The sequence below is a fragment of the Callithrix jacchus genome, chromosome 4 (assembly GCF_049354715.1).
Source record: "Callithrix jacchus isolate 240 chromosome 4, calJac240_pri, whole genome shotgun sequence".
Classification (NCBI taxonomy): domain Eukaryota; kingdom Metazoa; phylum Chordata; class Mammalia; order Primates; family Cebidae; genus Callithrix; species Callithrix jacchus.
Genome location: NC_133505.1, coordinates 115,960,700 through 115,977,682, shown reverse-complemented (window position 1 = coordinate 115,977,682; position 16,983 = coordinate 115,960,700). Strand labels below are relative to the sequence as shown.

At 42.9% G+C, this 16,983-nt stretch overlaps 1 protein-coding gene across 6 annotated transcripts in view; it reads right to left on the bottom strand.

Annotated features, from left to right (window-relative positions):
- Window positions 1-678: 678 nt before the first annotated feature.
- The window catches only part of FIG4 (FIG4 phosphoinositide 5-phosphatase), a 130,313-nt gene continuing 114,008 nt past the window's right edge, over window positions 679-16,983 (bottom strand). For 2 of the 6 annotated variants that reach the window (XR_013534482.1, XR_008480791.2), the window contains 2 exons: window positions 5,725-5,920; window positions 679-1,019 (listed from right to left, as the gene is read on the bottom strand). Coding sequence is in view for 2 of the 6 variants with exons in the window: in XM_035296493.3 (XP_035152384.2) it covers window positions 842-1,019 (178 nt within the window). In the remaining 4 variants the exon portion in view is untranslated. The remainder of the gene's footprint in view (window positions 1,020-5,724; window positions 5,921-16,983) is intronic. The other 4 variants (XR_013534483.1, XR_013534481.1, XM_035296493.3 and 1 more) reach the window with 2 other exon arrangements.

Here is a 16,983-nt window from a genome sequence, read left to right as displayed (position 1 = left end):
TGTCCTAGGAAGGTTGGCTTTATTTATAAGTTCCTGTCATTCTGTTGCCTTTTTTCATAGATGCCCTGCCCCGCATGGAGTAGTCTAGTCACAGTCTGCCAGCAGAGGCGTTGCTGAGCTGCTGTGGGCTCTGCCCAGCTGCTGTGTGGACTGCCTCAGTAGTGGTGGTTGCCCTTCCCCCCACTGAGCTGGACAGTCCTGGGTCCAGCTGCACTTGCTGTGAAACTCTCAGTCCAGAGTGTTTCAGATTGCTTGTTTTGTGACGGTGGTACCCGCCTAGCCAGAGTGCCTGGCTCCCTGTCTCTGCCCCCTCCCTTTCAGTTGAATGGACAGCTCTGTCTCCCAGGCATTCCAGGTGCCAGCTGAAACAGCCACCCAGATTCATGTGAGTTTCTGTGTGCCAACCCAGCACCAGCTGATACCACCATGCTGAAAACTCATGGTGCTTTTTGGCCTAGGAATCTCCTGGTCTGTGGCAGTGAAAATTTGTTTGGAAATGCGGTGGGCACTCACCCTCTGAGTTGTTCTTGCTGGGAACTACGCTCTGAAGCTGTTCCTATTCAGCCATCTTGGATCCTCCCCCTCCCTGTGAGTTTCTTAATGTGATGGCATGATAATACATTGACCACAGTTGTAAACAAAATATTTCTAAAATAAAGCAAAGGCAATAACAGCAAATTATCTAATCATTACTTTATTAGCTATCATTTAGAATTTGCAAATGACAGAAAAAGGGAAAGGCTTCAGACACAAAGGACTTTTGATAAGGTACCTTTTGAAGATGAGACAAGACAGGTTCTAACCTAATAAAATGCAGCCACCATGTGGACCTGCGCTCTTTTCACAGGTAGCGGTTCCTGATGTATTCTCGGTACATGGAGGCATCCTCTTTTCCAAGGGGTTGCATGACACCTTGGCTGGCCTGGATGTGGGCTTGGAAGATATCTATAGATTTTCTGTCTACTCTTGGGGGCTGAACTTCATAGACGTTGTCTTGTGAGAAAGCCGAGATGGGTGTTCTATAAAAGATGAATAAAGAGAGGGCTGCATTAAAGAAAGTATAAGGAAGGACCACAGGGAGTGGTCTCAAAAGCACTTGAGAGTCACTGGCATTGAATAAGCATGCTTACTTTTGACAAGCTGCTGGGATGACCTCCCCAGTCCTTGTGGGGCTGGTTTTCTTCTCTGCCTGGAGCACAGAGCTGAACCAGTACCTGTCTGGAAGCCTTGCCTGATGCACAGGTAGGGTATGCCCCTCTCCTCTGTTCCCACAGCCCTGTGCACACCCATGTCTATGCACCCACCTGTCTCCCTCACATGACCTGGGAGCAACTAGTTAAGGCTGTACAGCCTTTTTGCTCTTTTTTCTTGGCACATGATAAGGCACATGGTTCTTAAGGGAGGATTTAGTAGTAATCAGTGAAGCAGGGGATAAGCATTCCTACCTCACACAGTTGTTAAGAGGAGTAAACAAGTTTACATGCACACTTATATATATAGTGTTCACTTAGCATACTGCTTAGGTGCTCAGTAAATGTGAACTATTGCTAACAATTACAGGTACAGAATTCCTTATCTGCAATTCTGAAATCCTAAAAGCTGAAACAACCAAAAGTTACTTTGCTGGCAAAATGTAACCCAACTGAAACTCATTTTGTGGCACATCCTAATGAGCTGACAATAATCACTCCCACTTCCTGTAAATATTAATGTGCCTAGTTATTGGACATGGCCTCCAATCACACTGGGGATGTTATTATAAGGTATATGTACCATCCTGCTATGCCAACTGCCAGTTCTGAATTCTGCAACTCATCTGGCCACTGGCTTTTGGATGATGGTTTGTGGGTCTTTAATTGGCAGCTTCCTTCCTTTCTGGGATGATTTGAAAAGCACCCAATAATCTCTCTCTTCAAAAACATCCCTCTCTCTCTATTCAAAAATACCCAGGCTGCCACAGGGTTAAAATTTCCATCCACCCCTTAGGAAAGGCACTGTCTCCAGAAAGACCTTGTCAAAATGCAGCTCCATGTCTGACATCCTTAGGAGGAGGTTAGCCTTCAATGGATGAGTCAACCAAGTCAGGTGTGATACAGAGTGTGTGTGTGTGTGTGTGTGTGTGTATGGTGGGTGCCTGCACACGTGCATGCCCAGGAAGGTCAAGAAAAGGGGAAGATGGTAAGCTAACAAGGAATTGTGAGGGGCTGGGGGGTACAATAACAACACACTCCACTACTTGGCTCAGAGCTGGCCCTGTGAGAATGGGGGTGGTTGGCCAAACAGGGCACCCAAGATAACACAGGGTAAAAAATTCTGGAGAATCTATTCTGCTGAGCTGAGACCTCAGCCTTGCTCAGGTGCATCTTATCAGAGGAATCAGAAAGGCACCCTGGATGCCAAGTTGTTTGCTCATCTGGGACCCCTGTGGAGATTCCCTGCAGTCAGACACAGAACTGGACCTCAGACCCAGCTGGGTCTGTACTTGAAATACCAACATTTCACTGGACACTAGGAAGTGCGGTGACATACAAAGAAAGATGGAAGTTGTACAGTAAAACCCCCCAAAAGGACTCTATCTTCATAAGATGTGCTACAATTAAATGTGGGCTTTTTTTTTTCTTTTTTTGAGACAGAGTTTCACTCTTGTTGCCCAGGCTGGAGTGCAATGGTATGATCTTGGCTGACCACAACCTCTGCCTCCTGGGTTCAAGTGATTCTCCTGCCTCAGCCTCCCAAATAGCTGGGATTACAGGCATGCACCCTCATGCCTGGATAATTTTGTATTTTTAGTAGAGATGGGGTTTTGTCATGTTGGTCAGGCTGGTCTTGAACTCTCGACCTCAAGTGATCTGCCCCCAGCCTCCCAAAGTGCTGGGATTACAGGCGTGAGCCATCGCCCCCAGCCAAATGTGGGCCTTTTTTAATGCTCCCAGCAAATAGTCAAGATAGCTTACTGTACTTTGACTTTATCTAATAACACATCCTGAGATGACTAGAGACTACATTAAATTGCATTAAAATAACACAGAACTAGAGGTGACCAGGGGAGCAAGCTGCCCTGTCTGCACATAAGGCCCTTCAAAGGATCAGCAATAAGGAATCTCAGCTCTTTAGAGTAGCCTGGGTCTTTAAAGACTTTGATACGAAGGGACTTAATGACATTTTGGTAATAGAGAGCATGGGGACATCAAAACTCTTACTGTACGTATTTCTCAAACATTGATCTGTCTTCAACTTGTCAGGGAGCCATGTCAATGACAGACCAACAAAAAAGACACTGCAGTCTGACAAAGGTTGACTATTTTATTCCCAAGCCTAGGCAATATCAACAGCATAAAAAATTATTTATAGATCAGAGTAAACAATGATAATAGATATTAAATAAATTTATGCATTTGTTAAGTCTAAGGCTACTATATCTTTTGTAGACTCATTTATCATCAGATTCACAAGATAAAAAAATAGTGTGTATGCATGTATATAGATATAAGATATGGTGTGTATATACATATATACACACACTATATATATAGTTATGCTTTATATTCACATATATATATTTCAACCATCCCCACAAAGTAATCTCCTTTAAGTGGATCCATGTGAACTTTTATAATGGTCATGCCATTGTGCAGATATTGGAACAAAAATATAGTTAATGAGCATATGGGGTTTAAAGCCAATACATCTAGATAACATAGTGTTACACCTACTATTTCTTAGGTAGAGCTAGAACATCTTGTTCTTAAAATGTGACTGTTTTTATTTTATACTGTTATATAGAAAAGATCAATGAAATACACAATAGAGCCTTAGAGGCTGCTACAAGGTTGGTAAAGTTTTCAGTTAAAATGCCATACGCATATAAAAATTAAATATAAAAACAATATTTACCCAATATTTATCATAGAAAAACTACTGTGTTTCAGATTGATCAGTGCTTTCCACCTTTCAATTGTACAATAAAACTGATATAGAAAATCACATCAAACAAACACACAATTATTATAAAGTGTAACACCACCCAGGTCAAGAAACAGAAATTCTGACAACCAACCCAAAAGCCCCCTCCAGGTGGCCCAACCCAATCACAATCCCTACCCTGACTTCTACAGTAATCACTTCTTTGCACTTTTAAAAAAAGACATTGTCATTTAAATGTGCCTCCCTAGATTCTACAGTCTTGCTCATTTAAAACGTGTGATATGCCTTTTAATCTACAGATGCTCTCATATTTCTTTTTCTTTCTTTTTTTAAGAGACAGGGCCCTGCTGTATCTCTTAGGCTGGAGTGTGATGGAGAGATCGTGGCTCCCTGCAACCTCAAACTCCCAGGCCCAAGCAATCCTCCTGCCTTGCCCTCTCAAAGTGCTGGGATTACAGACGTGAGCCACCGGACCTGGCCTCTCACCTATCTATTTCTTACAATTTATCTGTTGAAGAATCTGGGTTGTAGAGTATCCCTCAGTTTGGATTTAGCTGCTTGCATAGTCAAGATGCAGTTCAAAATAGTCCTCTGCCTTTTATATGTGCTGCGGGTCAGCAGTTGGGTCCAGAGGCTGGTGAGACGCTGTTTCGATTGCTTTGGCAACACTACGGGTGGTGGCATATTGCTTCATCAGGAGGGCCACAGAGTCTGGTTGCGTATCTTTTTTATGTTAACAGCCATTGAGGCCAATGCCTAGATCCAGTAATCCACTGGGGCTTGTCAAATTATCACTTGACATCTCGCCTTAAATCCTTTTTAATGTCTTTCTTCATTTCTTCTAAAGTTTTGTATTTTAGCTCATTTTGAAATAGTATGCTTCTGTTTTAACCTTTTATTGACTTGTCTTTCTGGCCTGGTTTCACTGTCTGTAGGAATGTTATTTTGCTCTGTTCCTTATAATTCTATAACGGGATTGGCCCTTGATTCTTTTATGTTGCTTACTGTGGCAAAATTAGTTTTTCAGAGGCTTAAGATGTTGTTCAGGAAAGAGGTACTTAACATCACAGAACTCTCTTTGCTTGTTTCAGTGAAGCGTTGAAAACCGCCGCAGCTTGCTCTCTGACGTTTCCTCTCTGCTCCCCTTCCTCAGTGTTGCCTGGACTTTCTCCTTCCTTCATCTCCACTCTCCTGCTCAATTTTAATGCCACTATCAGCAATTTCTCCTGCTGTGTCCAGGAAGGGGGCTTTGGCCGTTTGAGTTCAAGAGTGGCCCAGATGACCTCAGCCCTTTCAAAACTCACCCCAAACCCCTTGCATTCCCCTGGTATTGAAGTGGGTGAACCCCTTGTTTTAGCTGTAGTGATTTCTGGCAACCATCTGTGAGCTCTTTTGGGGTTCTCCTATTCTCAGGCCTGTCAGATGCTCCCCTGTTCCCTCCTGCCTCTTCCCCTTGCACACACACTACTATCATGCAGGTCTTATGACTGTGGGTGGTTTATCTCCACAGCCTCTTTGGATTTGGGGGTATGCAGGGATACTGTATCATGTACTTTTGAGGTAAGTGTTGTCTGTATGTACCTGGTTTTGCTACCCAGTTGTTCTGTTTTTGTGTGAGGATTCAGAGAGATTTTAAAACGACACTGCTGCTGCCTTCTTCCAGAACACACCAGGCTCTGTTTTTAAAAGTATATTTTTCACCCATCCCCCAAACTGAGCCCTACATTTGCTATACTGTCAGCTGCGGGGCTCCGTTTTCCTTGTTCTGGAGATGGGCACTGCCACACCACCCCTCCTTACCCGGGGCTGCTCTCTGAGAAGCTCTTTCCCAGCTGAACTTCCACTTCTACTCTTGCAGAATCTGTTCCCTTCAGAGACAGTGCACACTGCAGATGTTCAGATGGACCAGCTATCTGATGGGAGATTAGGGGGTACAGGTGAGGTGGCAGCACTCTTAATCTTGTGGTTCATCTGCATGTGGCTAATCAGGTATTGCCTATATAGCAGTAGAGGTACAAAAAGAGTTAGAGCAATGTTTTCATTGACTTCTTATCAGATATACTTTCATTGCAGCTAATAGGAGACGGCACACCATCTATTCTAACCATCTATTCTGTGGTCTCAGAAGCATTTGACAGTCGCTGGATTGAATAAGCAGGCTTACTACTAACAAGCTGCCCGTCTACTCAGGGCTGGTTTTCTTCTCTGCCTAGAGGACAGAGCGGGACCAGTACCTGCCTGGAAGCCTCGTCTGATGCATAGGCAGGGCATGCCCCTCCTCTGTTCCCACAGCCCTGTCCACACCTATGTCTGTACAACCATCTGTCTCCTTCACGTGACTAGGAGCAACTTTAGCTGAGGCTGTACAGACTGTTTGCTCTTTTTCCTTGGCACATGGTAGGGACTCAATGGCTTTTTAAGGGAGATTTAGTAGAAATCAGTGGAGCAGGGGATACTAAGAATTCTTACCTCACACAGTTGTTGAGTGGAGTAAATGAGTTTATATGTATAGCATAGTGCCTGGGTGCTCAGTAGATGTGAAATATAGTTAAAAATTACATGGCCAGACATGGTGGCTCATGTCTGTAATCCCAACACTTTGAGAGGCTGAGGCAGGTGGATCATTTGAGGTCAGGAGTTTGAGAGCAGCCTGGCCAACATGGTGAAACTCCATCTCTACTAAAAATAAAAAAAGTAGCCAGGCATGGTGATGGACACCGGTAATTCCAGCTACTTCAGAGGCTGAGGTAGGAGAACCACGTGAACCCAGGAGACAGAGGTTGCAGTGAGCTAAGATCAGGTCATTGCTCTCCAGCCTGGGCAACAGGGTGAAACTCTGTCTAAAAACCAAAACAAAAAAACAATTACATAATTCCTATCTGCAATCTAAAATCCCCAAAGCTATAATAACCAAAAGTTACTTTGCTGGTAAAATGTGACCCAACTGAAACTGATTTGGGCCTTGGGTTTCGTGGACAAAGGAGCTCTGGAGGGCTACCCAAGGACCTCACTCCGCTATCTGAGCAGGTTTCCTTTACCATTGTTACCTAGTGGGATGAGCACTACTAAGGACAAATAGCAGTTGTATGTTTCCTAAACTCTTCCTTTCTGAATGAGAGTTTAAATTTTCCTTTGCCACCACTGTGGCACCATTGGGAGCAGAGAGGCAGTCTTTATAGGTCACTAGGTTATAAGAAGCTACATCTGGATCTGGTAAAGAGAGCTGCACATACCCAGAGATCCTGGACTTTGAATGGGATTCAGAAATTTACAGGGGAGGGAGTGAGTCCTACTTAAAGCAAGAAGAGTATGTCTCGGTAACCAGGAAGTTAGAGGGCAGACCATGACACATGACATAGATGAGACCCCCCAGCGTCCACTGCACTCCCCTTCTGGTGTGCGGCATCAGAAAAGCAAAAACTAATATCCCAGGCTGCCTTGCTATTCAAGTTCAAAATGCAATATAGATTCTACCTATGACTTGTACTCAAGTCATAGGAACTTTGATTTGGAACTGGGTCATATGGAAAGCAGCAGATGCAGGCTATGTGTTTTGCAGATTAGTGGCATTAAGTAATGTGCTCTTGAGTTGAGTACTGTGGTGACGGCTTTTCTCATACAGTAGTTCCCCCTTATCCTTCTGGGATATGGTTCCAAGACCCCCATTAGATGCTGGAAACTGCAGACAGCACCAACTCTCATATATCCAGTTTTCCTATATAAGCATACCTATGCTATGGTAATTTATCAATCAGGCACAGTAAGAGATTAACAACATACCTAATAATATAATAAAACGTGTATGACAATATTCTGCAATAAAAGTTATGTGAATAGGGTCTCCATCTCTCAAAAATGTCTTACTGTTCTGTACCTCCGGCAACTGAAACTGCAGAAAGAGAAACCATGGATATAGGGGGATTATTGTCTAGCTGAGGTAGCTGGTTTTGGAGCCAGTAGCTGCTGTGATAGCTTCCTGATGAAGGCAGACACAGCAGCTCCTCTGACGGTTTGCCATATGCTTTTGGGAGTCATTTGTAGAAGCTTGGTCTAGGGTCTATTTCTTCAGCTCTCCAGTGAACCTGAAAGCTACCTAAAATCCTGTAATCAATCACTTTCTGCTTAATTTACTTAGAGCAGATTATGCTTTCTGCAACTGAACCCTGGCCAACACAGCAAGCTAATGGGTAAAGAACTCCAGCGCCAGCCCTCTTATTTAAACCAGGAGCAAGCTCCCAGGCCCCTAGGAGACCTGTTTATAGATGGTTCTGGCAGAGAGTGGACACTTCCAGCAGCTGAGCACATGTATGTTTGCTCCTCAAGGAGAGAGAAAGGACAGTCTGCCACAGGCACAGATATCAGTGGCAATGGTGGTACTTTTTATGATTTAGCCTTTGCCATCGATATTTCGTGTTGGTCCAGGGATGGTAGAATTATACTTTTTTTCCCCCACACTCTCTGAGAGCTGTAAAATAAAAACGTCATTTGTATTTTAAAAATAACTTTTGGTTTTAGAGAAATAAAGCATGATGATTCTCTGACCTGAAATATGTAAAATGCTTCCAATTTATAATGCAACTTATAAACAGTACAATTTCCCTCCCATTTGCAGGACACATTGTCTACCTTAGTATAAAAAGAGGTACAGTTTTTCTCTGTTTCAGCTGTGTTTATTATCACAAACACTGAGGGAGCATCCACCAATATTTGGCTGCATTGTTTGTAGGCTCTAACTCAAACATTTCAGCTACTGTTTAATGTGAGAGGGCTTGGCTCTGAACCACAGGCAACACGAACTGATTCTCCTGCACAGCACTGGGTCTGCTCAGAGGGGGCTTTTCTGCCAACAAAGGACAGATGGCCCATCAAACACATAATAGCTGTTCTCAAAGGGTAAAGAATGTAACTGCTCCTCCAAGAGTCATCCTTTCTCCCTGCCTGGATGCAGGGCCAGACACCTTCTTTGCACAACCGGTCATCCATCAGACATTTATATAGCAACCTTTTGGAGGAATCAGTTCCTTCTGTCCTCACGTTTCCTAGAACAGAAGCAGCAGTGGCCACTCCTGATGTCACTCCTGGAAACTCAGACTAATGGACTGCAGTAATGGCGTGTGTCTTATCTCCCACGTGGAGATGATGACGTGCTGCTTACATTCTCCATGTCTGTTCTGATAGTCCCATCTTTTTCTGGTTATTTATAAAGAGCTACCATTGACTTTGTCATGTCCATCATTACATTCCTTGTGACTTCCATCTTTTTTCTAATCAACTTTTAATTTTAGAACCACTTAAGATTTACAGGATTATTGTGCAGAGGACAGAGCGTTCCCACATATTCCACGTTGTTTAATGAGAGAGGGCTTGGCTCTGAGCCGGGGGCAACAAGGACTGGTTATCCCATACAGCACCGGGTCTGTGCAGGATTCAATTTCCTGTATTATTACTCCTTCTTCCATTACAGTACATTTGCTATACTTAATGAGCTGATAGTGATACATGATTATCACCTACAGTCCATACTTGGTTTTTACCTAATGTCCTTTTACTGTCCCAGGATCCCATTCAGGACTCATTACTTTTGGTCATCACGTCTCCTTGGGCCCCTCTCGGAGGTGACAGTTTCTCTGGCTTTACTTGTTTTTGACGACCTTGACAATTTTGAGGGATGCTTAACCTGTATGTATTCAGTTTTCCTAAGAATCACAGAAAACTGTCTTTTGGAAGAAGGTATCAGTAGGATCAGGAGCCTCCAAAACAAGACTTAACTGTCTTAAGGCTGCAGATGTACACTTGTGTGGCTCCCTGTCAATGTTAGTCTAGTCTGTGATGAAGTCGGGGTGCTCTGCCCAGTGGATGCTCTGCCGGCTGCTGAGGACATTCCTGTGAAGCATCCAGTGGAGCAGCTCCCCAGCCTGGCTCATCATTACATTCAAATGAAGAACTGTGCAAAATACAGATTTCCAGGCTTTGGCCCAAATGTACTGGATTAAAATCTCTAGCAATGGGGCCTTGGATTCTGTATTTTTTTAATCCTTTAAAAATAATAATGCTAATTATGATTGATACTGGCAATTATAAAATAATGGCCTATATCTATTAGTATTATTAATATAAATAAAAGTGTAAATGTGGAAAATTTAAACAGTAGTCAGACGTTCAAAATGAAAACTGTGCACCCCCATAATCTAAACACGCTCTAGGAACATTCTGGTTGTTTCCTGTTTTGATTGTTTTTTGGTTGCTTTGGAATTTGCATTTCAAGAAGTTTCCCCAAATATGTCAGTATAACTGGAAAACTGGAACCCACTACTACAGAAAAAATGAAAAATTCAGCTGTCGAGGAACACGATGCCCCGTTTCAGTGCTGACAGCCCTTATGTGATCAGAAAGCCATGCTCCTCCCCTTCTCTACTACACAGGCTAGTCCTAGAGCCCTCAGATGGGTAGCATCCTGCATGGAGAGGCAACCTGACAGCCTCGGAGATGCTGGTACCAAGTAGCATGAGGAGGGTACTCTCATTAAGCAGGGGCAGCCTGGAGTGGGGAGTCAGAGGCCAGGCAGGGGAAGGCCATCCCTCCAAAAGACAGATACAATGTGGGGAGTGAGAACCTGGATGGGGAGAGGAGGGCATGCATGTGGATGCAACCGGACTGGGCATGTCAGAGCCCAAGCAGGGAGAGGCAGGTGTGGGAGTCCATGTGGAGGGCTGACCTGGGACCCGTGGGGATGAGGAGGGCATCCCTCTGGGTGGGTGTCGCCATGAGCAGAGTCAGAGTCTGAATGGAGGGTGTTCATGTTGGGGAAGGGATGGATGCAGTGGTGATGGCCAACTGGTTGTGTATGGGGGGATGAATCAAATAAATATAACAAGGGTAATTGGAATCAAATTTCCTAATTGTTGGAGGAGGCAGTTACTAGCATGGACAGGGAGAAGACTAAAATAAACCCTGGATACCCTACAGTTAGAAGAATCAGTATGAACTTACAGATATAAATATATATTTAGCTATATTTTATTTATAAAAATATTTATATGATAATATATACAATAGATGTGCATGTATATGCTTATATATACATTTACACATATATGTACATGTACACATAAATTTGTGAATGTTTTTAGAGTGGGCCTGGGGGCAGTGACCCTCCAATGGCAACAGGTACACCTAATGCCCAGATCTTGGCTTTAATGTCATTTTCCACTAAAAATAATCAGGGATCCTTAGAGAAATGACTGATTTCAGGGCTGGGACAGACAAAGAACATGGTGAGCCTAGAACATCTTGTGCTAGAAATCAAAGAAGTACTCAAAGGCTGATGAGGACATATCCAAAGGACACAGGAGCCAGGCTGAGGAGACTCTTGTGATTTTTGGGACACTTTGAGCTTCATGACAAATAATGTCAGCAACAAAGTATATCCCACTGAATACATAGGAAGTTAGAATCTCATACTGATAAAAATAAATGAAAATGTGATGAAGGATTTTTACAGTTTCAAAGCACCTTTCGTAAAATATTTATTAATAAAAGAAAAAAACAAGCAACTTCACAGTAGAAAAGCTCAGAAGACACAACTTACTCAAAGGATAAAAATAAAATCATTAGGTTAGGTCTGGTGGCTTAAGCCTGGAATCCCAGCACATTGTGAGGCTGAGGCAGGAGGGTCACTTGTGCCCAGGAGTTCAAGATCAGCCTCAGCAATATAGTGAGACTCCCATCTCTACAAAAAATAAAAATTAAAAATTAGCTGGGTGTGGTAGCATACGCCTGTGGTCCCTGCTACTTGGGAGGTTGAGGGGGGAGGATCGCTTGAGCCTGGCAGGTCAAGGTTCTGTGATCATACACTCCAGCCTAGGTAAGAAGGAAGACCTGTCTTTAAATGAATAAGTAAACAACCATCAGTAATGGGACAAACTGAAATTGTGTGCCCCATGATAGGATGTAATGAAAAGAACTCACCATCACATCTGTGATATTCCTGTCTGTATTTGTTATGTACAATATATGCCAACATTTATTATGTCACAGTTTCTGGAGTTCATGGATCTGGGAGTGGCTTAGTTTAGTGGTTCTGGTTCTAGGTGTCCCAGGAGGTTGCAGTTAATCTGTTGGTTACAGCTACTGTCAACTCAAGGCTTAACTGAGGCTGGAGAATCCTCCTCCAAGTTTAGTCACTTGGTTGACAGGCTCCAATTTCTCACTGGCTGTTGGCTGGACACATCAGTTCCTTATGGGCCTATCCATATGGCTGTTCAAACATGGAGGCTTGCTTCCCAGAGCAAGTGATCCAAGAGATAACTTTCACAACCTAATCACTTCTGGTGGTCACAAAGGTGAATCCCAGTACAATGTGGGAGGAGATTACATGAGGATCACAAAGATCAATCCTGGTACAAAGTGGGAGGAGACAACATGAGGATATGGATATCAGGAGGTGGGGCCAACGTGAAGGTTAGCTACCACACTGCTATCCCCTGATTCATAAGCCGAAAAGAATCATAACAAACCCAAATCAATGTCTATTCTATAAAATAACTGGCTTGCATTCTTTAACCTGTCAAGGTCATAAAGATCAAGGAAGAGTGGAGAACTGTACCAGAATGAAAAAAGGCTAAAGAGACATGTCAACTAAATGCAACATGAGATGTTGGACTGGATCCTTTTGCAATCAAGAACATTTTGGGGACTACTGGCAAAAACTTGAATGGGCTCTGAGGATTAGAGAGTTGCAATGTACGGAGGTTAATTCCCTGATTTTACTGATTGTTCTGTGATTTTCCCAGGAAAATATTCTCATGTATAAAAATACCCACAAAAGTGGCAAGGTGAGAGAGGATATCAGGTCTGAAACTCACTCTCAAATGATTGGCAGTGGGGAGGGAAGGGTCTCTGTTTTGTAATGGCAACTTTTAGATAAGCTTGAGATTTCCAATTTAAAAACGTATATAAATTAAAAAGACCTATAAGAGAAATTTAAAATTATCTAGGTTACTATTACATAGAATTATATGAAACTGCTATTTTTGTAGGTAAAAAAATGTATAAATTTTGGTGATTTCACATGGTTCCATATAATGAGAAAATTACAACAAACTAATCAACCCCAAAGATAATGAAATTCTACATTTCCATAAAAATGCAAAATGATTCACAGTGCCCTTTCAAGGATCCCTCTCCTGTAGTTACTTACCCTGTCCAGCATCTGTCTCTGCCGTCAGCATACAGAAAATCTGCTATGTTAACTCCTGCCTGAATAATGATCCTTCCTCAAGTTCACATTCTCCTCCAGATACTGTCCTCTTCCTCGGTGCCCCTTTATAGCAACATTTTTTGAAACAATGGCTTCTACTTCTGATGTTCTTTTACTTCCCATTTTTTCCTAAATTCATTCCAAGTGGGCTTGCAAGGCCACCACCCATAGAAACTCTCTCATCAGGGTCATTAATAATCTTCTTCCTGTTGCCTAAACCAATAATCATTTTTCTGTATTCAACACTGCTGCCCACTTTCCTTCTTGAAACACTTTCTTCTCTTGGCTCCCATGAAACCAACTCCTCTTGAGTTTCCTATTTCCCTCTTTGCTTATATCCTTGTCCACTACAATTCAGAAAGCACCATGGTCATCTTTCAAAGATGTCAATCAGAGATGCAGCTCTCTACTTAAAACCCTCTGGAGGGTTTCAGAGTAACAGCTAAGCTCCTGTGAGAGGCACCCTGAGATATGGCCCCTACCTATGCCTCACTCCATCCCATAGGACATTCCTCTGTGCCTTTAACCCAGCCTTCAGCTTGCATATTAGTCCATTTTTACACTGCTAAAAAGAACTCCCCTAGACTGGGTAATTTATAATGGAAAGAGGTTTGCTTGACTGTTAGTTCATCATGGCTGGGAAGGCCTCAGGAAATTTACAATCATGGTGAAGGGGAAGCAAGGTACCTTCTTCACAAGATGGCAGGAAGGAGAAGTGATGAGTAAAGGGGGAAGAGCATTTTATAAAACCATCAGATCTCATGAGAACTCACTATCACAAGAACAGTATGGGGAAAAACCGCCCGTGATTCAATTACCTCCACCTGGTCTCTCCCTTGACAAGTGGGGATTATAGGGATTATAACTGAAGATGCGATTTGGGCGGGGACACAAAGCCTAACCATATCAGCTTGCTTCTCAAACATGCCAAGTTTATTCCTGCCCGGGCCTTTTGTGTATGCTTCAAACACTTCTTCAAACACTCCTCCACAGTAGACTGCTCTTTTTCATTAAGTTCTCAGCTTAAACATTAACTCCTCAGAGAGAACTTCCCTCCAAGCCTAATTTAAAACAGCCCCAGCTGGGCGCAGTGGCTCAAGCCTGTAATTTCAGCACCTGGTGGATCACCTGAGGTTGGATGTTCGAGACCAGTCTGACCAACATGGACAAACCCCGTCTCTACTAAAAATACAAAATTAGCAAGGCATGTTGGCACATGCCTGTAATCCCAGATACTCAGGAGGCTGATGGAGGAGAATCGCTTAAACCTGGGAGGTGGAGGTTGTGGTGAGCTGAGATTGCACCATTGCACTCCAGCCTGGGCAACAAGATCGAAACTCTGTCTCAAAAACAAAAAACAAAAAAACGCAGCTCCTGACCTGTACCTGCTCCAATCACTCTCTCACATTCCCTGCTTTGTGTTCATCAGGGCATTTATCCTAATATGAAACTGTCTTACTTATGTGTTTATTAGGTCAATGCCTGTCTGCCTACCCTAAAACAGAGGGCCCTGGGGAACCCTGTCAGTCTTATTCTTAATGTGTCCCCAGTGACTAGAACAGTTCCTGACACACAGTAGGTGCTTAGGTATTTGTTGAATAAATGAATCACCTACTTTCTGTTTTAAGCTGTTAATGATTCCAACTATCAGATGACTTGTGGCTGTGATAATAATTATAGAATCTTTAAATGACCTTTATTCCAATCATCTTGTCTAATCTTGAGCCAAATGAAGATGCCCTCCATCACATTGCTGGTAGAAGGTTATCCTGCCTCTGCTTGGGTACTTGTAGTAATGGAGACTCAGGACTTTCAATAATGGAATGTTTACAGATCACTGTCGATAGCTCTGGTTGTTAGAAAGATGTTCTCTTCAGCAACCCTAAATCTTCCTCCCTGTATGTTCCATTTATTGGTCCCTGAAACAACTCAAAAATTCCTGCTTCCCTTGACAGTGATTCGAATATTACTTGAGGGAATGATCACACGATTCCTAATACTCTTCTCTGAGATAAATATTCCTAGCTATCTCAACACTTCATGTGACATGAAAAATTAACCAATACTGCACATGAGAAATGTCTGTGAAATTTTACCAGCTTGGTTTAAAAAAATGAACCTTTCTAAGCATCTTATCTGGGAACCACAAAACAAGAGTGTCCTTGAATATTCTGAGAACATGGTCTCATTTCTCACAGCTGTCCTTCTGTTCTCTTAACAGCCTGGTTCTCTGCATCATACTCTTTCTGATACTGAGGGAACTGGGACAACTACAGACAACCAGGCCTGCAAGCATTTTTCCTGGGACAAAGACTTATCTTTTTCAGAATATATTTTACTATGCTTTCATTTTTAAACAAATTTCATATTTAATAAGATGAGGGGAAACCTGGGATATAACTGTTCACTAACAAGCTTTGTAGCAAGGACTCTTTGCTGAGGACACTAAACAATTTATTGCATGAGTGAACAGTTTGGATCTTACTTCCCATTGGGCTTTGAATGTGTGTGCAGTGCAAGAGGAACAATGCCTATCATGGCTAAACAGGCAGCATTTTAGTGCTGATTTGTACCCTTCACGTGACTTAGACAACTGAGTGAGCACTCAATAAATATTACTGAATGAAGGAGTGAGTAAGGGAATAAATGAACCAATGAATAGATGATCCCAGACCTAGTGCGCTAGTCCAAGCACCAGCAAGGCAGCCACAACCTGGACAGGTAAGGACTCACAGCTCAACAGTGGAAGGCATGGGATCAGATCCCAGGGCACCTGATTCTCTGGCCTAGAATTATTTCCACAGATTCAGGCTACCTCTCTTTTTGGGCACCTGTGAAAATGAATTTTTAGTTAACTGGATAAGTAGAAAGGATTTTGTTTTTAATAACTAAGTCATCTGATTGACTTCCCCATATCCATGCACCCTGAATGATTATTCTAAGCCATTTACCATCAGCCCATAGCCTGGCAGTAACATATGTGGGCGTTAGCATCTGACCCAGTCCTGGCCATTTGGGCATGAGAAATTTGCTGAGCAAGTTCTGGGACTCCTTGCTCCTAAAGAGGAGACACTGAGACAGTGTTTCCCCTCTGCTCTGGGCACTACTGTGTTTGACTGTGGCACCTGGAACTGCTGCGGCCAACTTGCTACTGGTCTGAGGATGGGACAACACTGAGAATGGGGCAGCAAAGAGATAGAAAATTCTGGGCATTTCATGATCACACGAAGCCCCTGAATCTACCAACTTTGGAGCCTGCCCATCTGCAATCTTTCAGGAAAATAAAATAATAAATTATCTTATCATTTAAACAAGTTGAGTTAGAGGTTCTGTTATTTGGAACTGAAAGCATCCTAAAAAGTTCAGATCAGTTTTTGATGGAATGCCTTAAAAAGAGAACAAATTCCATGTGACCCAGCAATCCCATTACTGGGCATATACCCAAAGGATTATAAATCATTCTGTTACAAAGACACACACACACGTATGTTCGCTGCAGCACAACAGCAAAGACCTGGGACCAACCCAAATGCCCATCAATGATAGACTGGACAGGGAAAATGTGGCATATATACACCATGGAATATTATGCAGCCATAAAAAACAATGAGTTTGTGTCCTTTGTGGGAACATGGATGAATGTGGAAACCATCATTCTCAGTAAACTGACACAAGAACAGAAAATCAAACACCATATGTTCTCACTCATAGGCAGGTATTGAACAATGAGAACACATGGACACAGGGAGGGGAGCATCACACACTAGGGTCTGTTGTGGGGGGCTAGGGGAGGGACAGCA